A 27,688-nucleotide genomic window follows, 5' to 3' on the forward strand; every position below is an offset into this window, starting at 1 on the left:
GCTGTTCTGGACTCACTATGTAGACCAGGCTGGCCTCGAACTCACAGTGATCCACCTGCCTCTGTCTCCCAAGTGCTGGGATTAAAGGCATGCGCCACCACACCTGGCTAAATAAATAAATCTTAAACAAATGTTTTTAATCTAAAAGTTGACAAGTTAATCTTAAATATATACAAATAGAAAAAAAATTCAACATAGTCAAAACAAATCTGAAGAAGAACTAAACTGGATTATTTATCTTCCCTATTTCAAAGCTGAATTGGAAGCAACAGTGCTCAAGATGGTGATGCTGGTATATATCCATAGAGGGGTAGAGATGAGTGAGACTCCATACACAGACCCTTACATGCATGGTCAGTTTAGGCACCAAGGCAACTCACTGAGAAGAAAATGATACACACATGCCCACATACACGGAATAAGTAAGCATACATTTTTCTAAAGGACTACTTCAAAGTAAAGCTGTCAAAAAACAAACAAACAAACAAAACCCTGCACTTCTAGACTGGGTTCAGCTTCTAGTACTGGAGAGAGTTAGATGACACAGGGGAGAAACAACCAGATAAACAACGAACAGTATGAGGCATTCTACTAGACAGCTGTCTCATACTGTTATCAAAGTGACAGGGACTATAGCGTCAGGCTAAGCTGTCTGACCAGCGCCCAGTGCAGCCATCTTGTCTGGCTCTCGGTCAGAAACTCAAAGGCCCCTTTGGGCAGGTTGGGGAAGTCTGAGTTGTATGGATCAACCGATATTATGAAGTCTTCATTGATTTTTTTTTCTTAAAGCAGATTTTAAGATTTATTTTGAGTGTTTAGCCCGCATGTAAATGAATTGTATGTGTTCCTGCTGCCGGTGTAGACCAACAGAGAGTTCCAGATCCCCTAGAACTTGAGTTACAGATGGCTGTGACCTGCCACATGGTTGATGGGAACTGAACCCCGGTCTTCTGCAAGAGCAGCAAGTGCTCTTAACTGAGGAGCTTGCTCTCCAGACCTTTCTTGATTTGTTTTCCCTACTGTGCAGCTAGAGGATACCCTCGTTTGAAGACAGATGCACACTAAAAGAGGGATGAAGCGCAGCATCTCCAAATGACTTCCCATCGGCTCAGCAAAACACGTGAGTGCTTAGGAAGGAAAAGTTAGAGCGTATCAGTGAACCTAGTTTGGGTAGAAAGCTGGAAAGAATTCATTTTGCCCTTTACAACTTTTCTACGGGTTTGAAATTTTTAGTAACTATAATGCAAGAGTACAATGTTTTCTTGCTTGGCAGAAAACATTTTTAAGACCTAAAACTTGTAGCTCCAGGCAAGGTGGTACCCACGTAGAGTTCCCAGAGTGTGAGGTGCTGGGTCAGGAAGAGTGAGAGCTCTGGGCTGGTCCAGGCTACACAATGAGACCCTGTCACAAAAGCTAAAGGATAGAAATATAACTGAGTGGAAGAGGGCTTGCCTACCATGCACAGATCTTGTATTGAACACCTAACGCAGACATGTACACTCACACACACAAGCACACGCACATGCACATACACACACACATGCACACACATAAACATATACAGATTGGCTACAGCATCCAAAAGCATGAGGTAGCTAAAAACACATATAACAAGAGATGTGCCAGGCGGTGGTGGCACATGCCTTTAACCCCAGCACTCGGGAGACAGAGGCAGGCAGATCGCTGTGAGTTCGAGGCCAGCCTGCTCTACAAAGCGAATCCAGGATGGCCAAGATAACAGAGAAACCCTGTCTCAAAAAAACAAAAAACAAGCGATGCACAAGACCCCTTTGCTGAGTATAAATTTTTATTAAGACATGAAAAATTAAGGAGAGCTATAATATGTTCCTAGATCAGAAGCACCCATTATAATGATACAAATTCTTCCAAAGCAGCTTACAGATTCATTACTGTTCAATTAAGTGTCAGTGTTTTGCAAAATGGGTTTTGATAGGCTGATAAAATATACATAGAAGAGCAAAGAACTGAAAAAGAATCATAGCTTTCAAACAACAGGGCAAGGAGCACTACACTGTGTGTCAGGAGTGTGTATCGTACTAGGTACAGAAATTAACAGACAGCGTGAGAACCTGTGTGAGAATTAGGAGAGCCCAGAGACGCGTGTGCTGAGTCTCAGTAAGCAGCGGTGAAGATGCTTCAGGGCAGCTGGAAAGGATAGACTTTCAATAAACAGTCCTGGCAACTGGCTGCCATTCAGAAAGCAAAGATGGACCCCACATTGCCAGAGACACAGAGACAGTTCCAGATGGAACGAATCCTGAATGTGAAAGGCAGCACTTGAAAGTAAATAACAAGAAATCATGTTGCTTTTGTTTCTGCTGTTGGTTTTGGGTGGTTCTGAGGAGCGAACCGAGAGTCTTGCATGTTCTGGGTTAGCATTCTTTACACTGAGCAGCATTCCCAGAGCAATAGAAAAATGTTTTTTAAATGAGATGCTCAATAAGCTAGCCATAAGAAAAAAAAGCAATACATTTAAGCATATTAGAATTAAAATGTTGATTTATCAAAACCATCATAAAAAGACAAGGCACAAATTAGGAAAATGCTGTGTAAAACAAACTCATAGTAATATCCAAAACTTATGACGAACATCATGGGCTGGAGAGATGGTTCAGCAGTTAAAAGGACTTTCCGCTCTTACTGTCGGGCAGTTCACAACCCCTGTAACTCCAGATCCAGGAGACCCAACACTTTCTGACCTCTGGGGGCACTGGTATACTTGTGGTGCACACCACACACACACACACACACACACACACACACACAGAGAGAGAGAGAGAGAGAGAGAGAGAGAGAGAGAGAGAGAGAGAGAGAGAGAGAGAACACGCAGAGGGTGCTCAAGGGCGAGGATAAATCTTTAAAGAGGAAAAGAACAGCTAATTCATGAGATTAGGCAAAAGATTTTAACATGTACTTTTTTTTTATAGCAAAGATGAATTCTAAATGGCCAACATGTGAGGAAAAGGCAAATTAAAACCACTGTATAGGTAGGCATGGCAGTGCACACTTTTAAACCCAGAACTCTGGAGGCAGAGGCACGCTTATCTGTGAGTGTTTAAAGACAGCCTGGTCTACATAGTGAGTTTCAGACCAGCCTAGGCTACATAGTGAGACTTTTTCTCTAATTAACTAATTATTTTTCAAAAATTTACCAAAAATCTAATTTTGGTAAAATACATAAATCAAAACGCCTGAGGAAAATGTAACTTAGTACAAGAGCATGTGGGAAGAGTTTGGTAGGACTGACTAAAGGGTACAGCAAACCCTGTGACTCTGCTTCCAAGTGTCATCGTAAAGATGCACAATACAGAGCCAGTGGGATGGCTCAGTGGGAAAGCATGCGCCGCACAAGCCTGGTGCCCTGAATTTTATTCTAGGAACCCAAGGTGGGAGTAGAGAAAGAACTTCACAAAGCTATCCTCTGACCTTCACAAGTGTGCTGTGGAGCATATGCAAACATCTCTCTCTCTCTCTCTCTCTCTCTCTCTCTCTCTCTCTCTCTCTCTCTCTCTTTCACACACACACACACACACACACACACACACACACACACAGGCACACACACTCAGAAACAAACCACCCTTTTATACACTAATAATTAATAATAATTTTAAAGGCACACTCCAGAATAGATTTCCACAATATCTATAGCAGCATTGCTTATAATAATCACAAGTTGGGAAAACAAATTTCAGTCAAGAGTAAAATAGAAAGTGAATCATAATGCATCCATACCATAGAATGAACAAACTCTTAACTACACACAACGGCAAGGGGTGAACCTTACAAACGTGTTTGGCAAAAGAAGTCTCAAAGGTATATAATTTCATTCATACAAACTTCAGAAAGAGAATAGGGGCTGGAAAGATGGCTCCGGGTAAAAGCGTTTGCTGCACAAGCCTGATGACCTGAGTTCGAATCCCCCAAATCCCACATGGAAAAGGGAGAGAATTGATTCTCAACAGTTGCCCTCTCACCCCACACAATGTGCTGTGGCACCTGCACACCAGTATTCACACACACACACACACACTCATACGCTTCTCACACATGTGCTCACACACTCACACACACACACACACTCACACACATCATTGATACACAATGAAACAAAGGTGTATTGGCATGCACACTTAATTCCAGCACTTAGGAGGCAGAAGCAGATGGATCTCTGTGAGTTCGAGGCCCTCCTGGCCTACAGAGTGAGTTGCAGGACAACCAGAGCTACATAGTGATACCCTACCTCGGAAAACAAAACAAATCAAAACAAAACAAAACACAAATTTATGATGGTGTAGTAACACACAATGAATAAATGTCAGGCTTAGTAGTCCAGACCCATAATCTTAGCACTGTGGAGGCTGAGGCAGGAGAATCACAAGTAGGAAGCCAGCCTGGACCACAATAGGACATCTTGTCTCAAAAAGAGGGAAGGGGGCTAGAGCATTTAGGGATGTGTATATGCGAGTGGTAAAACCATAGAGAAATGACGTGATGCTTGTCAGGGGTGGGGTGGAGGGGGACAGCATGGAAAGGAGTACATGGGTAACTCCTGGAGTAAGAGAATGAGTGTTATCTTAACATGTATGCACACTTTTCTGTGTCTGTGCCTATATGCATTCCGTATGCCTTCTGTATATTTCACAAAAAGAAAATAGACACATGATCAGTACAAATGAAAAGACAGCCAGATGCGGCCGCCCACAGCTATAACCCCAGAACCAGGGAGGGGAGACAAAAGGTTGCCACAGGTTTGAGGCTAGCCTGATCTACACGGGGAGTTCCCAGACTCTGAGGTTACAAGAGTGAGACTCTGTCTCACCAAACCCAACAAAAACTAAAAAGACATTCGTTCGAGCCGGTTAGCAAATAGAAAAATGCAAACTGAAACAGTGAGCGCTCTTTATGATTGGCCTGTGAGACGGGCATCTCGTCTACACCCCCACCCCCCACACCCCCACACCCCCCATAACCCCCCACACCCCCCACACCCCCACCCCCCCCACACCCCCACATCCCCACACCCCCACATCCCCACACCCCCACACACCCCCACAGCCCCCCACACACACCCCCATACCCCTACACACACCCCCACACACCCCACACACCCCCACACACCCCCACACACCCCCACAGCCCCCCACACACACCCCCACACCCCTACACACCCCCCCACACCCCTCCACACCCCCACACCCCCCCCACACCCCACACACACACCCCACACCCCCCACACACCCCCACACACCCCCACACCCACACACACACCCACACACACACCCACACACACACCCACACACCCCACACACACCCCCACATACACACCCACACACACCCCCACACACCCCACACACCCCCACACACCCCACACACACACACCCCCACACACCCCCACACCCACACACCCACACACCCCCACACACACCCCCACACACACCCCCACCCCCCACACACCCCCTACACACCCACACACACCCCCACACACACCCCCACACCCCACACCCCCACACACCCCCCCACACACCCCACACACACCCCCACACACCCCACACACCCCACACCCCCACACCCCCCCACACACCCCACACACACACCCCCACACACACCCCCACACACCCCACACACCCCCACACACCCCACACACACACCCACCCACACACCCCACACACCCACACACACCCACCCACCCCACACCCCCCCACACACCCCCACGCCCCCACACACCCCCACACACCCCACACACCCCCACACACCCCGCCAAGGAAAGGAGGCAGAGACTTCTGTGACAAGCAACATGGCAAGATGCATAAAAAATATAAACTACTTGAGGAATCAGAACTCTCCAACAAGTAACATGCCTGCTCGTGGCACGCACGCCAAGTTCTCCTCCTCTGACTACAGTGTTGTCTGGAATAACGAGATGACCATTTTAGAAGGGCTTCGTACTCCATACAGTGAAACAATACCCAGCTACCAGAAACAAGTTGCGTTTTTTATAAACTGACGCGGAAAGATCTCAGAGACATACTAAGAAAAGCAAGTCACGGAATCACAGACACACTGCATAGCCCCGGTTTTAAATATAGCAATATGTACATATGTAGATATATGGAAAACAGATCGCTAATGTATGCTCCAACCTGTCAGCGAGGAGTAACAGGAATGGTGGTTGAGGAGGCAGTGAGGACACGTTGTCATCTTCCTCTGTACACACATGTATGTAATGCCATGTTCCTGGGCTACTTGTATCATTTTAACAAGCACAGCAAGGACAATTATGCTACGTGTCCAGTTCTAAAGAGACTAATCAAACACATTTAGAAATAACTTCTTTCAAATATCTTTTGTTCCTCGGGCTTCTAGAGAGCTCCGAGTTGCCGATACAGGACTGTCAGCCACCAGCTGATGACTGCGACGGGTGCTTGGTGACTTGGCCCACCTCCAGGCCCGACCCTAATAATCTCTGCACACATCCTCACATGCTGGTCCTTCGCCACAGTTGTGCTTTCCCAGGGCACTTTGCTAAAGTGTGGCTGTCCCTCAGAAGGAATTGTTAAAGAGTTAACACACCCCAGTGTCTGAGTAAGTGGGCTCCAGCTACACTCCTTGTGAGGACCCATGCCCACAAAATCCCCACATAGAAACTTTTCCTTCTCTCTTCCCTAGTTCTTGCCAAAGCAGAACATACATTCCCTAAAGGTCGGAGGGCCGCAGGCCTGATCACGGCTTACTTAGTCAGTAGCGAATCAGACGAAAAGCGCCATGCCCGCGCTGATGAAGGAAACCGACTCCATGCAGACGTTTTGCTGTGCTTTTATTTTTGATTTGTATTATAGTATACGAAGGGGAACTTCCAAACTTTACTCTTTCAACATCTTGACCTTTACCGTGGTGCTGCATACCAGGAAAGAAAAACTAAGCAGGCTGTGTTGGAGCCCACCCCATTTCCATGTTTGTGAGGACAGGAGGAGCAGCTCCATTTGACAGGAAGATTACACTCAGCTGCAAACAACTGGAAACACACCAGCACACACAAAGTCACCAGCTGGTCCTCTGGCATCCACCGGCACGCACCTTTCCCAAGCATCTCTTACGTAAGGCAGCGAGCATTAAGTTTCCCTCTGCCTTTTGTCAGCAAACACCTTCCTGTTCCAGGATGGAAAACAAACTCAGACTGGATACATTCAACACCGATGTCTGATCTCCATAAGTCACCAAGAAGAGAATGAATTTAACTTTAGTACATTTATTCTTACATGATTCTTAATAAAACACTTTCAAAACATTCTGTACAGTTCAAGCCACTCAGAACTGCATTACATCTCTATAAATGTGATTTTTTTGGGGGGGGGAGGGGGTTATGAGGTGCCAAGATGTCTCTGTACAAAGATGTACAATATGTACATTCACTGTAGGTACAAGCTGTGCGAAGCAGAGTCTAGCACACGTGATTCATGCCAAGGCTCAGAAAACGTTTCAACAAATAAGACTAAAGCTTGAAACTGCACTGTGGTTTCTCCCTGGGCATATGATCACTTTAGAAACAATACACACATATAGAAAGTGGTTGACCCCAGCGCAGACAGTACCATGCAGCTGACTGGACACGGTACCGGCCGTTCTCCTGGGCCTCGGTCTGCAGTTGCCATGTCATTGAGCTGCTGCCACCGCCGCTGCTGCCTTGGGCTGAGCCACAGCTACACTAGGAGACTTAAACTTGGGGAGATAAAGGCCAAACTTGTTTTCAATGCCAGCGAAAGTGGCTGTGGCAAGTCTGTAGCCACCGATGTGGTCGGGGTTGGCAGGAGGGAGGTCTGCGATGCGTGACTTTGGTGTTGGTTCTGAGCCAGAAGGTTTGCTGCGGACAGGAAAAGAAGACAGTTAGCTTGGGGTTGATGGAGACACTGACACTTGGAGCATGGCCAGTGGCACCCACACACTGCGAAGAAGGCTGCCTCCGCTCTCCCCGTGTTGCCTCTTGGGCATCAATTGTTACCTCTAGCCTCGCCACACAATACCGCTATCGTATAGAAGAAAAATGGCCCCACCTACAGTGCTTGTATATGTAAACCTCAGACTTCCAGGAGGAAAAAAATGCTCTGAATTAGTGATAGTCTTTGGGACGCTGGCTACGGATGGGCTTCTTCTATGTTCTAATTTTATGCAGGAAGCATGCATGAAATCCACTGTAAAGGTTTATGTATTGATATAATTCAAAAGCTTCTTAAACAGTGGGCTCACAAAGCTTATCATCCAAAGAGAAACAGATTTTAGTCCTTGCTTCTACAGTCTATGAAGCCAAAAAAAAAAAAAAAAAAAAGCCAAATATCAGTATTTGCACACTGCAGTAACAACACTGCTGTTCCTGCGTCTTTTCTATGCATGGGTCCCTCCACTTGGAGCCACAGCTATTCCCCTGCTGAGGCTTGCAGCAGGAGAGAGGGTTCACAGGATCATGAGATAAAGACTCAGAAAAGCACCTGGGCTTGTGGCCAACAGCTAACAGTTGCTTGCTTGCACACTCAGCAAGTGACTGCTCTTCTCCCCAGGGGAGGCCTCGAGTGCTCAGCGTAGAGCAGGTCAATTTGGAGCTTGCACCCTACAATGACTGAGCCTCTTTGAAACCATGTGTGTGAACTAGCTGTAGGAACATCTATGTGCTTAGTGATGGGGGAAGAATCAACTATCATAAATGGAAAAGCAACGAGAAGGAAGCTCAGAGCGTGACTGGTGCACATTTAGATTAAATAATCCAATAACAACCTAATCTTTCTCTCTCTCTCTCTCTCTCTCTCTCTCTCTCTCTCTCTCTCTCTCTCTCTCTCTCTCTCACACACACACACACACACACACACACAAAATGGAGGGGGCTGGAGAGATGGCTCAGAGGTTAAGAGCACTGTCTGTTCTACCAGAGGTTCTGAGTTCAATTCCCAGCAACCACATGGTGGTTCATAGCCATCTATAATGTGATCTGATACCCTCTTCTGGCCTGCAGGGGTTCATGCAAGCAGAATACTGCATACATAATAATTAATAAATCTTTTTTAAAAAGGCAATTATTCACATAGCAATTTAATTTGATGCCTCCCTAAAATGTCCACCAGTTTAATACTGTCCCCTGAGTTCGTAAGGTTTGGCTCGCCTAACGTGGAAGCTTTTAGAGCCTGTTGCTTTCCACGCACTGCTCTCAAAGGCCCCTGTTGCACGCCTCTCTCAGCATTCCCGAAGTGGGTCTACAAAGAGAACAAGCGCACATTGGGCTTGGTGACTTCTTTATAAGAAGTGGCTGCACTTACAGGCCTCCAAAATCTATGTAAAACCACCGCTGCAGAAGCTCATAGGTGACCAGAGTGACACCAAACTGAGGAGAGGACCGGAACACTCGAGCTGAAAAGACAGACGGGGTAGGGTAGACTTAACATCTGCATGGCTGTGGCAAGGCGTCCACTGAGTGACAGAGACAGGGCCTGAAAGCCCGGCAGCCACTGTGGAGGACCCCCACCCCCACCCCAGCATCTACCTGCAGTCCCTGTGCAGGACCCCACCCCCACCCCAGCATCTACCTGCAGTCCCTGTGCAGGACCCCACCCCCACCCCAGCATCTGCCTGCAGTCCCTGTGCAGGACCCCCACCCCCACCCCAGCATCTACCTGCAGTCCCTGTGGAGGACCCCACCCCCACCCCAGCATCTACCTGCAGTCCCTGTGCAGGACCCCCACCCCCCCCCCAGCATTTACCTGCAGTCCCTGTGGAGGACCCCACCCCCACCCCAGCATCTACCTGCAGTCCCTGTGCAGGACCTCACCCCCACCCCAGCATCTACCTGCAGTCCCTGTGGAGGACCCCCACCCCCACCCCAGCATCTACCTGCAGTCTCTGTGCAGGACCCCCACCCCCACCCCAGCATCTACCTGCAGTCTCTGTGCAGGACCCCCACCCCCACCCCAGCATCTACCTGCAGTCTCTGTGCAGGACCCCCACCCCCACCCCAGCATCTACCTGCAGTCTCTGTGCAGGACCCCACCCCCACCCCAGCATCTACCTGCAGTCCCTGTGCAGGACCCCCACCCCCACCCCAGCATCTACCTGCAGTCCCTGTGCAGGACCCCCACCCCCACCCCAGCATCTACCTGCAGTCTCTGTGCAGGACCCCACCCCCACCCCAGCATCTACCTGCAGTCCCTGTGCAGGACCCCCACCCCCACCCCAGCATCTACCTGCAGTCTCTGTGCAGGACCCCACCCCCACCCCAGCATCTACCTGCAGTCTCTGTGCAGGACCCCCACCCCCACCCCAGCATCTACCTGCAGTCTCTGTGCAGGACCCCACCCCCACCCCAGCATCTACCTGCAGTCCCTGTGCAGGACCCCCACCCCCACCCCAGCATCTACCTGCAGTCCCTGTGCAGGACCCCCACCCCCACCCCAGCATCTACCTGCAGTCTCTGTGCAGGACCCCACCCCCACCCCAGCATCTACCTGCAGTCCCTGTGCAGGACCCCCACCCCCACCCCAGCATCTACCTGCAGTCTCTGTGCAGGACCCCCACCCCCACCCCAGCATCTACCTGCAGTCCCTGTGCAGGACCCCCACCCCCACCCCAGCATCTACCTGCAGTCCCTGTGGAGGACCCCCACCCCCACCCCAGCATCTACCTGCAGTCCCTGTGCAGGACCCCACCCCCACCCCAGCATCTACCTGCAGTCCCTGTGCAGGACCCCACCCCCACCCCAGCATCTGCCTGCAGTCCCTGTGCAGGACCCCCACCCCCACCCCAGCATCTACCTGCAGTCCCTGTGGAGGACCCCCACCCCCACCCCAGCATCTACCTGCAGTCCCTGTGGAGGACCCCCACCCCCACCCCAGCATCTACCTGCAGTCCCTGTGCAGGACCCCCACCCCCACCCCAGCATCTACCTGCAGTCCCTGTGCAGGACCCCATCCCCACCCCAGCATCTACCTGCAGTCCCTGTGCAGGACCCCCACCCCCACCCCAGCATCTACCTGCAGTCCCTGTGCAGGACCCCCACCCCCACCCCAGCATCTACCTGCAGTCCCTGTGCAGGACCCCACCCCCACCCCAGCATCTACCTGCAGTCCCTGTGCAGGACCCCACCCCCACCCCAGCATCTACCTGCAGTCCCTGTGAAGGACCCCACCCCCACCCCAGCATCTACCTGCAGTCCCTGTGCAGGACCCCCACCCCCACCCCAGCATCTGCCTGCAGTCCCTGTGCAGGACCCCACCCCCAACCCAGCATCTACCTGCAGTCCCTGTGCAGGACCCCCACCCCCACCCCAGCATCTACCTGCAGTCTCTGTGCAGGACCCCACCCCCACCCCAGCATCTACCTGCAGTCCCTGTGCAGGACCCCACCTCCACCCCAGCATCTACCTGCAGTCCCTGTGCAGGACCCCACCCCCACCCCAGCATCTACCTGCAGTCCATGTGCAGGACCCCCACCCCCACCCCAGCATTTACCTGCAGTCTCTGTGCAGGACCCCACCCCCACCCCAGCATCTACCTGCAGTCCCTGTGCAGGACCCCCACCCCCACCCCAGCATCTACCTGCAGTCTCTGTGCAGGACCCCACCCCCACCCCAGCATCTACCTGCAGTCCCTGTGCAGGACCCCACCTCCACCCCAGCATCTACCTGCAGTCCCTGTGCAGGACCCCACCCCCACCCCAGCATCTACCTGCAGTCCCTGTGCAGGACCCCCACCCCCACCCCAGCATCTACCTGCAGTCTCTGTGCAGGACCCCACCCCCACCCCAGCATCTACCTGCAGTCCCTGTGCAGGACCCCACCTCCACCCCAGCATCTACCTGCAGTCCCTGTGCAGGACCCCACCCCCACCCCAGCATCTACCTGCAGTCCATGTGCAGGACCCCCACCCCCACCCCAGCATTTACCTGCAGTCTCTGTGCAGGACCCCACCCCCACCCCAGCATCTACCTGCAGTCCATGTGCACGACCCCCACCCCCACCCCAGCATTTACCTGCAGTCTCTGTGCAGGACCCCACCCCCACCCCAGCATCTACCTGCAGTCCCTGTGCAGGACCCCACCTCCACCCCAGCATCTACCTGCAGTCCCTGTGCAGGACCCCACCCCCACCCCAGCATCTACCTGCAGTCCCTGTGCAGGACCCCACCCCCACCCCAGCATCTACCTGCAGTCCCTGTGCAGGACCCCACCCCCACCCCAGCATCTACCTGCAGTCCCTGTGCAGGACCCCACCCCCATCCCAGCATCTACCTGCAGTCCCTGTGGAGGACCCCCACCCCCACCCCAGCATCTACCTGCAGTCCCTGTGCAGGACCCACCCCCACCCCAGCATCTACCTGCAGTCCCTGTGGAGGACCCCCACCCCCACCCCAGCATCTACCTGCAGTCCCTGTGCAGGACCCCACCCCCACCCCAGCATCTACCTGCAGTCCATGTGCAGGACCCCCACCCCCACCCCAGCATCTACCTGCAGTCCCTGTGCAGGACCCCATCCCCACCCCAGCATCTACCTGCAGTCCCTGTGCAGGACCCCCACCCCCACCCCAGCATCTACCTGCAGTCCCTGTGCAGGACCCCACCCCCACCCCAGCATCTACCTGCAGTCCCTGTGCAGGACCCCACCCCCACCCCAGCATCTACCTGCAGTCCCTGTGGAGGACCCCACCCCCACCCCAGCATCTACCTGCAGTCTCTGTGGAGGACCCCACCCCCACCCCAGCATCTACCTGCAGTCCCTGTGCAGGACCCCACCCCCACCCCAGCATCTACCTGCAGTCCCTGTGCAGGACCCCATCCCCACCCCAGCATCTACCTGCAGTCCCTGTGGAGGACCCCACCCCCACCCCAGCATCTACCTGCAGTCTCTGTGCAGGACCCCACCCCCACCCCAGCATCTACCTGCAGTCCCTGTGCAGGACCCCACCCCCACCCCAGCATCTACCTGTAGTCCCTGTGCAGGACCCCACCCCCACCCCAGCATTTACCTGCAGTCTCTGTGCAGGACCCCACCCCCACCCCAGCATCTACCTGCAGTCCCTGTGCAGGACCCCCACCCCCACCCCAGCATCTACCTGCAGTCCATGTGCAGGATCCCACCCCCACCCCAGCATCTACCTGCAGTCTCTGTGCAGGACCCCACCCCCACCCCAGCATCTACCTACAGTCCCTGTGCAGGATCCCACCCCCACCCCAGCATCTACCTGCAGTCCCTGTGCAGGACCCCACCCCCACCCCAGCATCTACCTGCAGTCCATGTGCAGGATCCCCACCCCCACCCCAGCATCTACCTGCAGTCCCTGTGCAGGACCCCACCCCCACCCCAGCATCTACCTGCAGTCCCTGTGCAGGACCCCATCCCCACCCAGCATCTACCTGCAGTCCCTGTGGAGGACCCCACCCCCACCCCAGCATCTACCTGCAGTCCCTGTGCAGGACCCCACCCCCACCCCAGCATTTACCTGCAGTCTCTGTGCAGGACCCCACCCCTACCCCAGCATCTACCTGCAGTCCATGTGCAGGACCCCATCCCCACCCCAGCATCTACCTGCAGTCTCTGTGCAGGACCCCACCCCCACCCCAGCATCTACCTGCAGTCCCTGTGCAGGACCCCACCCCCACCCCAGCATCTACCTGCAGTCCCTGTGCAGGACCCCACCCCCACCCCAGCATTTACCTGCAGTCTCTGTGCAGGACCCCACCCCTACCCCAGCATCTACCTGCAGTCCCTGTGGAGGACCCCACCCCCACCCCAGCATCTACCTGCAGTCTCTGTGCAGGACCCCACCCCCACCCCAGCATCTACCTGCAGTCCCTGTGCAGGACCCCCACCCCCACCCCAGCATCTACCTGCAGTCCCTGTGCAGGACCCCACCCCCACCCCAGCATCTACCTGCAGTCCCTGTGCAGGACCCCACCCCCACCCCAGCATCTACCTGCAGTCCCTGTGGAGGACCCCACCCCCACCCCAGCATCTACCTGCAGTCTCTGTGGAGGACCCCACCCCCACCCCAGCATCTACCTGCAGTCCCTGTGCAGGACCCCACCCCCACCCCAGCATCTACCTGCAGTCCCTGTGCAGGACCCCATCCCCACCCCAGCATCTACCTGCAGTCCCTGTGGAGGACCCCACCCCCACCCCAGCATCTACCTGCAGTCTCTGTGCAGGACCCCACCCCCACCCCAGCATCTACCTGCAGTCCCTGTGCAGGACCCCACCCCCACCCCAGCATCTACCTGCAGTCCCTGTGCAGGACCCCACCCCCACCCCAGCATTTACCTGCAGTCTCTGTGCAGGACCCCACCCCCACCCCAGCATCTACCTGCAGTCCCTGTGCAGGACCCCACCCCCACCCCAGCATTTACCTGCAGTCCCTGTGCAGGACCCCACCCCCACCCCAGCATCTACCTGCAGTCCCTGTGCAGGACCCCACCCCCACCCCAGCATCTACCTGCAGTCCCTGTGCAGGACCCCACCCCCACCCCAGCATCTACCTGCAGTCCCTGTGCAGGACCCCACCCCCACCCCAGCATTTACCTGCAGTCTCTGTGCAGGACCCCACCCCCACCCCAGCATCTACCTGCAGTCCCTGTGCAGGACCCCACCCCCACCCCAGCATTTACCTGCAGTCCCTGTGCAGGACCCCACCCCCACCCCAGCATCTACCTGCAGTCCCTGTGCAGGACCCCACCCCCACCCCAGCATCTACCTGCAGTCCCTGTGCAGGACCCCCACCCCCACCCCAGCATCTACCTGCAGTCCCTGTGCAGGACCCCACCCCCACCCCAGCATCTACCTGCAGTCTCTGTGCAGGACCCCACCCCCACCCCAGCATCTACCTGCAGTCCCTGTGCAGGACCCCACCCCCACCCCAGCATCTACCTGCAGTCCATGTGCAGGATCCCCACCCCCACCCCAGCATCTACCTGCAGTCCCTGTGCAGGACCCCACCCCCACCCCAGCATCTACCTGCAGTCCATGTGCAGGACCCCACCCCCACCCCAGCATCTACCTGCAGTCCCTGTGCAGGACCCCATCCCCACCCCAGCATCTACCTGCAGTCCCTGTGCAGGACCCCACCCCCACCCCAGCATCTACCTGCAGTCCCTGTGCAGGACCCCATCCCCACCCCAGCATCTACCTGCAGTCTCTGTGCAGGACCCCACCCCCACCCCAGCATCTACCTGCAGTCCCTGTGCAGGACCCCACCCCCACCCCAGCATCTACCTGCAGTCCCTGTGCAGGACCCCACCCCCACCCCAGCATTTACTGCAGTCTCTGTGCAGGACCCCACCCCTACCCCAGCATCTACCTGCAGTCCCTGTGGAGGACCCCACCCCCACCCCAGCATCTACCTGCAGTCTCTGTGCAGGACCCCACCCCCACCCCAGCATCTACCTGCAGTCCATGTGCAGGATCCCCACCCCCACCCCAGCATCTACCTGCAGTCCCTGTGCAGGACCCCATCCCCACCCCAGCATCTACCTGCAGTCCCTGTGCAGGACCCCACCCCCACCCCAGCATCTACCTGCAGTCCCTGTGCAGGACCCCACCCCCACCCCAGCATCTACCTGCAGTCCCTGTGCAGGACCCCACCCCTACCCCAGCATCTACCTGCAGTCCCTTTCCAAAATGCTGATGGCCCTTCTTCCCGGAGAATCTTTCGGAAACAGTCGATGACCCCGGTGTATGTTGTCTGGCCAGCCCTGGCGGCCACTTGCAGTCTTGTCTTGATGACATCAGCAGGGGTCACCAGAGAAGCAGCAGGAACACCTTTGAGGAGAAAGCCACATTTACTCATCCTAAGGACTTCATGCATCCAACACACAATCCACAACCGGAACCATAAGGGGACAGCAAAGCTCCTCAGACAGCGAGGCATAAATGGAAAGAGAAGATTCCCCAAGCATGACAAGTGCTTCCTACTGAATCAAGGGGGGAAATTTGTGGGTTTGTGTGTGTGTGTGTGTGTGTGTGTGTGTGTGTGTGTGTGTTTCCCCTAGATTAAGGAAATCTCTCTAGTTTGTACCATCCCAATGAACAACGAAAGAGAGAGAAATTCAGGAGTAGTGATAGGAATCCCCAGGTTCCCTTCCTGGCGTTAACAACCTTCATGTTTTTCATCTTTAAAGAAGATGCGAGTGTAGCAGCCAGGCATGGTGGCACACAACTTTAATCCCAGCACTTGGGAGGCAGAGGCAGGCGGATCGCTGTGAGTTCAAGGCCAGCCTGGTCTACAAATCAAGTCCAGGTCACCAAGGCTACACAGAGAAACCCTGTCTCAAAAAAACCAAAAAAAAAAAAAAAAAAAAAAAAAAAAAAAAAAGATGCAAGTGTTTTTATGTACAACAGACTGTACGTGGCACTAAAGCGTGGTGCTCCCAGCTGACTCTTGCCAACCACACAGTGGGGCGAGTGTCAAAAGCATCAAGCATTTGCCAGTTTGAGGCGCTAAGGGAGAAGTGACCAAGCCTCCCCTCCTACCTGCTCACATGACAGCCACTGTAACCTGAGAGCAGGCCAGGCTTCAGGTTAAGGAACAGCAGCCCCCCTGCCCCTGCCCCCATCATCCAAAGGCCACTGCCTTCCCTGTGCCTCAGCTCCCTGGGGTCACCTGAGAATGCAGGAGCAGCAGCAGGACACACGAGATGGGTTTCTCAAGCATGGGTTTGGTTCATAAAACAAAACAGACCTTGAAAAAGCAGCATGACCTTCCCCAGGGGGAAGGAATTCAATTTGGCCTAAATATCACGGTCTCACTGCCAGGCAGATGGAGCTGCTGGCCCTGGGGATGTGTTAGAGACCCATGCCAGTTGGACCAGCCCAGCACACCATCCATTCAGAGGAAAGCAGGTAAATCGCTGACCTTCTGAGGCAGGTCTCTAGCCGCTCTCAGTACCTGCTGGGGAAGCGTGACTGGTGATAATTAGAATAACTCGCCCTTCTGGGACCGCGTCAAATGTCTATAAGCAAGGAGCTGGTGCTGCCTGGGAGCTGCTTATGTGGTTCCATAGCCCACTGGCAAATGCCTGCCTGCTACCCTGTTCATAGCAGTCTGATGAGTACAAGAACGGAGCTAGGGTCGGGTTGGGGGGATGACTTGGTGCCAGGTTAAACAGGTCACTTGACCAAATTAAGCGAGATCACAAATGCCAGAGATCAAGGCATTTGCTGGAACCCCAGACAAGGGCTCAAAGCCCTGGCTTCTTGTTTTTTGTTTGTTATTTAAAATAAGTTGTCCCCTGTTGTCACAAGCAAGAACAGCATATTCATCTCAACACTCCTGAAACCCAAGGCTCCTATTATTAAACACACCATACTTAGGCCAAGCGGTAGAAGAGGGTATCCCAGCAATTAAGAGCCAAGCAATGGCATGGGAGAGATAGCTCTGTGGTTAAGAGCACTGGATGCTCTTCTAGAGGACCTGGGTTTGATTCCCAGCAGCCACAAGGCAGCTCACAACTGTCTATAGCTCCAGTCCGATGGGATTTGATAGCCTCTTCTGGCTTCCTCCAGGAACAGACACGCACATGGTTTACATACATACATGCAAGCAAATGCACACACACCTAAAAGTAAGTAAATCCCTATTGTTGTTGTTGTTGTTGGTTTTTTGTTTTGTTTTGTTTGGGGAGAGGGGAGGGTCGAGACAGGGTTTCTCTGTGTAGCCCTGGATGTCCTGGGACTCTCTTTGTAGACCAGGCTGGCCTTGAACTCACAGAGATTCACCTGTCTCTGCCTCCCAAGTGCTGGGATTAAAGGTGCCACCACCACCCTATTGTTTTTTGAGCCAATGTCTCACTACGTACGTAGCTCTGGCTGTCCTAGAACTAGTCACTATATAGACCAGGCTGGCCTCAAACTCACAGAGCTCTGCCTGTCTCTGCTGCCTCCCACATGTTAAAAAAAAAGACCTAAGAGCCTAGTCCTGGCTCTGCTGAGTTCTGTGTGGGTTCATTAGACAGGTCTTTTCTTTCTCCTGCCATTTCTGCATATTGCTGCATCTAAGGATGCCTGGTTGGTCTCTTCTATTCCAAGTCAGTTCCCTGGTAACCCAATAGTAAGGATGGACGGACAGACAGACAGACAGACACACACACACACACACATCCAGCCTCCTGCGCCCCACCCACTGCTGTGAGTCAGCTCCTTCCTGTCAGGCTCCTCCTTCTGGTAGACTCTCTCCTGCGCCTAATCTGGCGCCTTAGACTACATGAAGTTCTTCCTGTGACCCGCTGCCTCATCTTGAGCCTCCACTCTTATGCCGGCCACAGAGGGAAGGCAGGACGAGCATAACGGAAATCTCTAAGCCCACTCAGCCTACACAGAGGGGAAGCCAACTGGAGCAACCATGACCAAGCTGAACGCTAAAGTCAGAGAAGAGATGAAAATGGAGTTGAGAGCGGAGAGTGGTTTTGCTGCAGGGGCGTGGTTCCGTCTGACGAGAGAGCTGTGATAGCAAAAAGACATGGCTTTGTGAAGCTCAGCTTCTGAGCCAACTGGAGAACCTTCCACCCTCCAGGACAAGTACAAGGAGCAGGCAGGCACCGCACACCAGCACTGCGTCAACAGAGCCACGGATCTGGCAAAAAAAACTTCTCCACCTTCGTTGGCTGCACCCAAGGTTTCAGGAGCCCAGGAGGCTAAGAAACGTGCTAATGACGGGAGCCCAATTTAGATGGGCAGATCTAATTTGGCTCCAAGTTGCTAAGCTGCATTAAGTTGTTTATCCACATTATGCAAATGTAATTAACTCTCATCAGAACCACAGTGCATCCCCACAAAGGAGAAAAGGCGGTTATATTCAGCTAAGTCAGATCCCAACAATAACTTCCAGAATAAAGGGCAAAGTCAGAGATTCTGTGTTTCCTAAGAGAGCTCTTTTGGTTAAGAAAGTCTGTCGTTACCTGCCATGGCTCCAGCTGTTAGGAGATTGATGCCTCCCACGTGTCCATTCTCGTCAGCCAGGAGGAGTTTGCAGTGAGCATACACGGGAAAGTAGATTGCGGAGAAGGGAATGTCTCGGAGGAAACACGCCTTGGCACCCTGTCGCACGGTGAGGAAACAGCGCAAAACAGTGTGTAAACACGGCTTGAATGCCTGGCTGGGAAGTGGGCAGGCATTGGTGACAAGCTGAGATGTCCTTCAAACAGCATTAAAAGTGATGTGAGGGTGAGGGACAGTGGACAGAGTAGACATGCAGGGCACGGAAACTTTTGAAAGGAAAGCGGTTATCCATCTAGGCTAGCCTTGAAAGACTGCTGCATTCTGACAACGAGGAACTTTCTAGCATTTCTAGACAGGCTATATTTGGGGTTTTAAAAATTAATTTTTTCCTGTTGTGGTAATCACACGTGAAACCTGTCCTCTCAAGCATTTTAAAGTGCTGTGCAATATTAACTCCGAGGAAGTTCTGCTGCAGGTCTCTGCAACGTGTCACCAGATAGCTGAACTTTCTGTGCACTGAGCAAGCCAGGCCAACATCTTAGGACTCATAAGGATTTTCGGACTCCCCAGATTGCTTGGCCTGCTCAGCTTTGCTAGGGGTGGGGCTGGGGGGCTTGAGTGGGGATCGAACTGATAGGGTGAAACAGGATAGGCATTAGACTCAGATCCCCAAATGAAAGGCTGGATTCCTAAGCCATCCCCCAAACTAACAAATTACCAAGTCATCCTCAATCAGTCCCAAGCCTTAGGAGGGGCCAGGCAGAACTCCGGAGGCAACGGAGAAGGGGACCCGTTCTAGGGAAGGCAGAGAAAAAAAAACCCCAAAGCCTTCCCTCCTCCTTCCCACCTCACCTTCCACTCAAGACAGCCCTGTCCTGGCCACGGGGAGGGCACTGAACACTTTCCTGGGTGTTGTCAGCCGCCCCTGCCAGCCCAGGCCTGAAGCTTTACCTCGCCAGACAAACGCTACACCCAAGCGTTCCCCGATGGCTCTGTTTTTATAACAACAACAGAAACACCCAAGGCCTCTCACAGGATAATACAGACAGAAGCAATATTTACAAATTCTGCTCTCCAAGGGAATCTCAACAGATGCAGGGCAGAGTGGAGGCATTCACAGACGTGCCTGGCAGCCAGGCTCCCAAGCACCCTGTGGCTGTGTGGCTCTAATCTAGCGGTTCCTAATTTCTTAACCACTGAGCCATCTCTCCAGCTACCCCCGCCCCCGTCCCTAATTTGTAATTTACACATTTCGGCAGTTATAGATCCATAAATAAACTCAATGCTGTAGAAACACAGTCCCCTATAGAGGGGAAATGTCCGTGTTTTCCCTTCTACCAGGGAAAGGAACGGAAAGAAATACTGTCCTTGTTAAAGAAAAATGCTGGCTTCTGCTCCATTACATCTGATCTGTAATGGCAGCAGTAGGTATGCCTGCGGGGGGAGGTGGGGGGACGGGACAGGGGGGCAGGGAGTCTGGTGACTAGGGGAGTTTTGTGAAAGTACAGTAACGGTTGTTGTTTCTTAATGGAATTCATTATTGACAAATCCTCCCACTTAACTTCTTAAAGACTCGACTCAAATGCTGCCAAATAGTATCGTTTTACCACCACCACCGCCACCGCCACCACCACCATGATCGTGATGTTTAAGACATAGGGCAGCCCTCCTGGGACCATAAGAGACAAGTAAGTATTCAGATAAAGTAAGCAGAGGATCAGACTGCAGGCCTTGAGCCATCCATCCCATGGAGAAAGCCGTGAGCCTGAAGCCAGAGGTCCTATGGGACAGGTGTCTTGCCAGCAGCTCCATGAAAGCTAAAAATGTTAAGAGGAGCACGCGCATGCGCGTGTCCATCCCGCTGCCTTTAACGGACGGTCCTGATTTCCTTTGCGTTTTCTATCCCATAGGTCACTCTATGGGATAAGATAGCTCCTCAGCTTGGGGTGTCACTGGGTTTCTGCACTCTCTCATGTTACACTGTGTACCGCAGCTTCTCCACACAGCCGAAGGAACCGACCCACCTTGTACAGCCCAAAAAGTCCCAAGTCCTGGAGCACATTCAGAGCGCTGACTCTGGGTCCCGTGGTGATCTCCCCTGCCACCTGCAGACGAATCTTCACTATCTCCAGAGGGTTGGTAAAGATGACCTGCGAGCCTCCGGCCTGCAAGCAAGGGACACAGACAAGCTCTTTCCACGTCGGAGCTGACAGGGGTGTCAATGAGGGGAAAAGGCACGGGAGACGTCTTTACTTTTTACTGGGGAAGGAAAGGCCCACGTTGTGCTGCTGCAAGGGGGTCTCACGAAGATGTCCCAAAGGCCCCTCATGTCAGTCTCTGGGTTTGTGTCTACGTGAGGCAAAGTCCCAGTTTGTAGCTCAAACTGGCCCGGAGCTCACTATGTTGCCCAGGCTAAGCTAGAAGTCACAGCAATCCTCCTGCCTCAGCCTGCAGAGTATTGGGATTATAAATGTGAACCACTCCAGCCGGATTTAGGTCTATTTCTATTTGAAACACCAAGACCGGCTCTCAGAGCTGATCTTAAAGGATAACATCAAGCACATTCCAAGCAGCAAAATCAATAAATCCACTTTGGAAAACAAAAGTGAATAAAGATGTGCAGGGGTGGGGGGGTGGGGTGGGGAGGGTAGGGGGTGGGGGGGGGTGGGGGGGGGGAGGGTAGGGGGTGGGGGTGGGGGGCTCTGGGTGAGAGGGAGTGCTCAGCAGAGCATTGATTTAGCCCAGCAACTTGCAGAAAGATGAACACAGCGTTAGCCCCACAGAGGTGCCTTCATCAGAGACACACCTCCTCCCTCTCTTACAGAAGCTCTGAGCCTGGACCAGCCGCACCCACACAAACGGAAGGAATTTGAGGAGATGAGATTCAGTATCATCTCAAGACAAAAAAAAAAAAGGGGGGGGGAGTCTTCAAGACAGAGCTGGAAAACAGACTCTCAGAGTACAACACCCCCAGATCACCACTCCCGTGGTGACTGAGTGACAGATTTGATTTTAAACAATCAGAGTGAATTTACATCTGAAATCTGCCAACTAGTAAAGGGGAGGAAAGGGCTGTTTAAAATAACTGCCACGGCTCCTTTTCTGGTTTCCGTAATATAAAGATGATCATGTGTGCCTGATCACGTAGATACAAAAAATAAATAAAATATATATTATCTCCCTTCAGGAAGCGCCGAACTCTCATCTGTGCATTTCTGTCTTAAACTGCGGCTGTTTACGTTCTATAATCAAAACTATATTCATACAATACTCATAATTGTAATGGTATTCACAGAATCACCATCAGCATTGCAGCCGGAACAGCCGCAGCACACGGCCCTCTAAGACAGGAAGTGTGCACCTGGAGGGGCAGCTCGGTTCCACAGGTGTGCAGACGTCACCTCAGTCCCTCCTGAACACCCTGGGGCCACAACACTCTTCAGTGCTTCTGGTTCAAATCCTAACCTTTCAGCCCCACCCCCACCCCCCACCCCCTGACTTGGAACCCCACACCGGCCCTAGACCCCTTTCCTCCTTTAGGCAGCTGACTGTCCTGACTTCCCCAGGGAACTAATCCCCTTTTGTGTCGACACAGCACAGACCACGGCAGGCACATAGGTCCCCGGAACAAGGCTAAACTGACCCAATTTTACATGTTGATTTGCCTGCGTTTCTTTCTTTTATAATCTGCTGCTCTGCAGGCAGACGGGAGCGTTTTCAGTGTTTCAATCTAAGCAAACAATACTTCCAAAAGGATTGCTGGGTGAAAAATTATGTTAAAATGATAATCCAAGTAATTACTCCTGTAGCTAGAACTAAAGACCAAACCAATTGAAAAGTTTACTATTTCCCTGCAATTGCTTTTTTAAACAATGGTTGTAAAGACTGTCTTTGGGGAAACATGCATTATATTCTCACTAAAGCAGATTAAAAGAAAAAAACTATACATTTTTATTATAATCCCTCAGATTTACCACCAGTGTGCTTTATTTAGGTGCTAAGTGTTAAATATGGACATTAGGTTTAAATAAACAGAAAGTTCTTTCATGGTTTTTGTTTGTTTGGTAGTTGGTTGATTTTTTTGAGACAAGGTTTCTCTGTTGTAGCCCTGGCTGTCCTCGAACTCACAGAGATCCGCCTGCATCTGCCTCCAGAGTGCTGAGATCAAGGCGTGCACCACCACTGCTTGTTTATCCTTTCAGATTTTAACCGTTGGTGGATTATCACACCTGGTCTGCCAGCCCCCAGCTCCCTTCTCTTGAGAAACTTCTCTCATCTGAGGCTCTTGGAAATGACTGTCAGATGGCTGCGTTGTGCATTCCTTCAACAGTCCTCCACGTTTCTCAGTGTACAAGTAACTAGCTTTCTTCTAAAGCTGCATGAAAACAGTACAATCAAAGAAAGGAGCCCATGACACACATTGCACATACAGTCACATGAACTGCTATATGCATGAAGGTGAGCGCCTTGGTACCCATCAGACGCCCTGGAACACAGAAGCAAACTGTCAATACAGATCTCTCAGCGAGGGAGCATGGCAACCATGAACAGTGACCCTGTAGCAAGGCACACAACTATCAGGTCATCTCTATGTGGTCCTCGGAGTTTGAGGCCAGCCTCAGAACAGGACAGTCAAAGCTACACAGAGAATCCCTGTCTCAGAAAGGAAATAAAAAAGCTAAAATCATTTATGAACATGAAATATTTGCTATACATTTGATTAGAATTATATAAAAATCTACCTAAGATTATCAAATTTTAAGTGGCTTACTATTAAAACATGATTGGCTGCATCCTGTGAAGAGAGTGTGAGTAGCTGGGGAAGGGTGAACCACACATCCTACTGAAAGTCTCAGACACAGGAATGCATCAGTGATCCTCCAGAGCGCACTTAGCAGAGCTGGCATCTGAAACAGCGGCCTCTTTCCAGATCTCCTGCCTAGGTTTGATCATTTTAACATTTTTGTGATTTTTAAAAAATTATTTGGTACTAGGAACTATAGATTCAAAACTTTTAAAAGCATATATATATGTATATGTATGTATATATATATAAACAAATAGAGCTAGTGATCTGAAATAATAGGCAAAAACTATTTAAAATTTGAATTAAGTCATACACATAGCAGTGGGAGGGGCTGGAGAGATAGCTTAATACTTAGGAGCAGAGGCTGGGAGCCAAACTCATCTTTAACTCCATTTTTAACTCTAGTTCCAGAGCTCTTATGCCCTTTTCTCATCTCTGATGACACCAGACACTCACAAAGTGATATACACACCGCAAAACACCCATACACATAAAATATATCCCCAAACCATAATATACAACCACCTAGATTTAAGCTGATATTGCCTAATTTGACATACTGCTAGGCTCATCATGAAGCAACTTCTGTTATCTATACTGTATTTTTGGTGATTTATTTTTTATTTATATTTATTTATTTTTACTCACCAAACCAAACTTCTAATTCTCTAACTGCTAAATTCTTCATCAGATTTTTACTTGTTTTTCTCAAAGAGATACACTAATAGTAGAACAAGCTTAGCAGTTTTGTTTTTCAGAGTTAATCTGTACTTTTGTTGTCCTAGAACCACACTGAAAATACATAAAAGAGAATAAATCCCATTTAGAATGAGAGTTAACCATACACGAGGAAAACAATATAATAATCACAGCGCTCTACTTCTCGCCCGCTTGTCTTTTAATGAAAAATAAACCAACAAAAGCTGACAGCTGAAGTTACTGGGGAAAGTTTAACTCAGTCATTGGGCTCTTGTGTGCCTGAGGCAAAGGGGATGCACACAGGGTTAGTCTTTTTGACCTTCTGTCCCCAACGATATTACCCCAAGGGCTGGGTCTACAGAAAGCCTGGGAACTGGCCCTGTGTGCACCGAGGCCCTCGCTGCTGCTCACTTCTTTGAACTATTGTCTTCAGTTATTTAAAACCATTTCCCTCCAGCCACAGTGGCCAGTTGGTGGAAGCCTCACAGTTCCCTCACAGGGTCTGAGAAAAACCCAACCTGGTGTTCTGTAGGGCCACGCCATCAACTGGAGTAGACGCACAAAACGTATGCATTTAAAGTAACCAGAGAAAAATCAACAGTCACAGAGTTCGTTGTCTCAAGGACAGACAGCAGGAACAAAGACTGTGCCTTACAGACCAACAAACAGCGATTTTTTTCAGCCCCGAAAGCGACAGTTTTAAAAGAATAAAAGTCAATATGTTTATTGCTGGGTGATATATTTACCAATGTTGTTATGAATCCAGTACCATGGTCTGAGTGAGTGAGTGAGTGAGAGTGTGTGTGTGTGTGTGTGTGTGTGTGTGTGTGTGTGTGCCCCGCCCCTGAAGATTCATAGGTTGGAACCTATTGCCCAGCATGACAGTATGACAAGGCGGGGCCCGGAGAAGCAACTACATTCTAATGGCTCTGGCCTAGCGGGTGGGATTAGTATGCTACAGAAGATGAGGGCAGCGGCTTTGTCTTCCCTCCACATGAGGGCACAGCAGCAGGGTACCCCTGAGACCCACGAAGCAAGCCCTCACCACAGGGAATCTAATGGTGCCTTCATCCTGGACAGCCCAAAATTGTGAGCAATACATTTCTGTTGATTGTCGTTACCCAGTCTATGGCCTTTTGTTATAGTAGCCAGAATGAGCTAAGATGGGAGGTTAAAAAAAAAAAAAGAATCCCTGTGTCCGTATCACACTTCACGTGTGGCACAAAGGCACATGGTGTCTATGTGCGCATGTGTATATGTGATCGTGTCAGTTTGTAGCATGAAGTTGGGATTATACTGATTCCTGGAAGTGGAAGAGGCATGCTGTTTCCACTGCCCTTAAAGATGTGCAAGATACGCTTGTGGAGGAAGGCAGACTTCTTCATCAAGGGAACTGACTAGCTACAGATTTGGGCCTTCAAAACAAAACAACAAACCAGGGGATGTGGAGATGGCTCGCCCGGTGAAGGCGTTTGCCACCAAGCATGATGATCTGAGTGCAGTCTCTGGGACCCGCATAGTACAAGGAGAGAACTGACTCCTGGAAATTTGTGTGTGTGTGTGTGTGTGTGTGTGTGTGTGTGTGTGTGTGTGTGTGTGTGTGTTAGTGCACCAATAAATAAATGTGACAATAAACTTTATAAATAACCAAAAAAATATGTAACAGAGACAAGAGAGCCAACCAATAAATGGCACATGACCTGAACATCTCACCCCATTCAGAATGGCTACCAGATGTATAAAAGAAAATGCTGGAAGGGTCTCACAGTCAAAGAAACACTTCTACGTCCCATTGGGTGCATGTACAGTACCAGCGAGCCTTGAAAACATGCTGCGGGAAAGAAGCCAGACCCGAAAGGTTATATGCTCTGTGGGCACATTTCCAGGGATGATTCAGAAGCGGTGTCTATGGAAGAGTTTACCAACAGCTGCCTAGGATGTGGGGGTGAGGTGGGAAGACGGAAGGGTGATGGCCAATAAGTAACTTTAGGGGGGGATCAGGGGAGGGGGGCTGCTGGTGCGCACAGTGATGAAATGTCCTAAGACTGATTGTGATGCCAGGCGCATACACTCTGTGGATAAACTAAAAGCTACTGAACTGGACACACAGAATGCAGCACTCGAGAGTGACTCTGGTGTCGGTAACGATGCTGTGTTCTTGGGGCCAAGGGGACAGTTCTGGTAGATCTGCATGCACCCTGAGTTTGATGCCCAACATCAGCCATGACATCTGCCTGTGAGATCCTGAACGTGTGCGCACATGCAACATAAAACAATAAAATAAAACAAAAACAAAAATAAAAAACCTTAAGTTAAACCAATCACAGTGCCAGGAAGGCAGCTTATGGTAGAGTACATGCTTCCATATGTTGGGTCTTGAGTTGGAAACCTTACATAAAACACACACACACACACACACACACACACACACACACACACACACTGATTAAAAACACAAAAATGCAAGCCAGGCATGGTGACTCACACCTTTAATCCCAGCACTCGGGAGGGAGAATCAGGTGAATCTCTAGGAGTTCGAGGCCAGCCTGGTCTACATAAAGAGTTCCAGGCCAGCCAGGCCTATGTGGTGAGACCCTCTCTCTCTCTCTCTCTCTCTCTCTCTCTCTCTCTCTCTCTCTCTCTCTCTCTTGTAATTCATTCATTCATTTTACATCTCAATAATTATCCCATCCCTTGCATCCTCCCATTCCTCCTTCCCTCTCGCTTTCCCCCTACTCCCCTCTCCTATGACTGTGACTGAGGGGGGCCTCCTCCCCCTGTATATGCTCATAGGGTATCAAGTCTCTTCTTGATAGCCTGCTATCCTTCCTCTGAGTGGCACCAGGCCTTCCTATCCGGGCAACGTGGTCAAATACGGGGCACCAGAATTCGTGTGAAAGTCATTGCCCACTCTCCGCTCAACTGTGGAGAATGAGACCCTATCTCAAAACAAAACCAGAGAAGAACCAGGAAAGCAAAGCACGTGCCTGCAGATCTGGAAATTTTACCCTATTCTCAAGGCAATAGCATCCCCTCCCATCTACAAGAAACCTGGCCTGGGCTATCGCTGCCCGCCCTTTGCTGGGAAGAGCTTCCTGCTCTGTTAGAACTTTCCTTCCTTGAGTAAGCTAGGAAAACTTTAACACTGGTTAGCTGCAGGGAGAGCCAGTGTGCTTTGCTCAGTGGTGGTAGCAACCACACTC

At 51.3% G+C, this 27,688-nt stretch overlaps 1 protein-coding gene across 2 annotated transcripts in view; it reads right to left on the reverse strand.

Moving 5' to 3' along the window:
* Positions 1–6,821: 6,821 nt before the first annotated feature.
* Positions 6,822–27,688, reverse strand: part of SLC25A12 (solute carrier family 25 member 12) — a 100,736-nt gene continuing 79,869 nt past the window's right edge. For both annotated transcript variants that reach the window (XM_084799459.1, XM_084799460.1), the window contains 5 exons: positions 21,004–21,144; positions 18,940–19,078; positions 15,647–15,805; positions 9,324–9,414; positions 6,822–7,882 (listed from right to left, as the gene is read on the reverse strand). In XM_084799459.1, the coding sequence (XP_084655585.1) occupies positions 7,675–7,882; positions 9,324–9,414; positions 15,647–15,805; positions 18,940–19,078; positions 21,004–21,144 (738 nt within the window). In that variant the 3' untranslated portion in view covers positions 6,822–7,674. The remainder of the gene's footprint in view (positions 7,883–9,323; positions 9,415–15,646; positions 15,806–18,939; positions 19,079–21,003; positions 21,145–27,688) is intronic.

This window comes from Acomys minous (assembly GCF_964271855.1).
Source record: "Acomys minous genome assembly, chromosome: 10".
Classification (NCBI taxonomy): Eukaryota; Metazoa; Chordata; class Mammalia; order Rodentia; family Muridae; genus Acomys; species Acomys minous.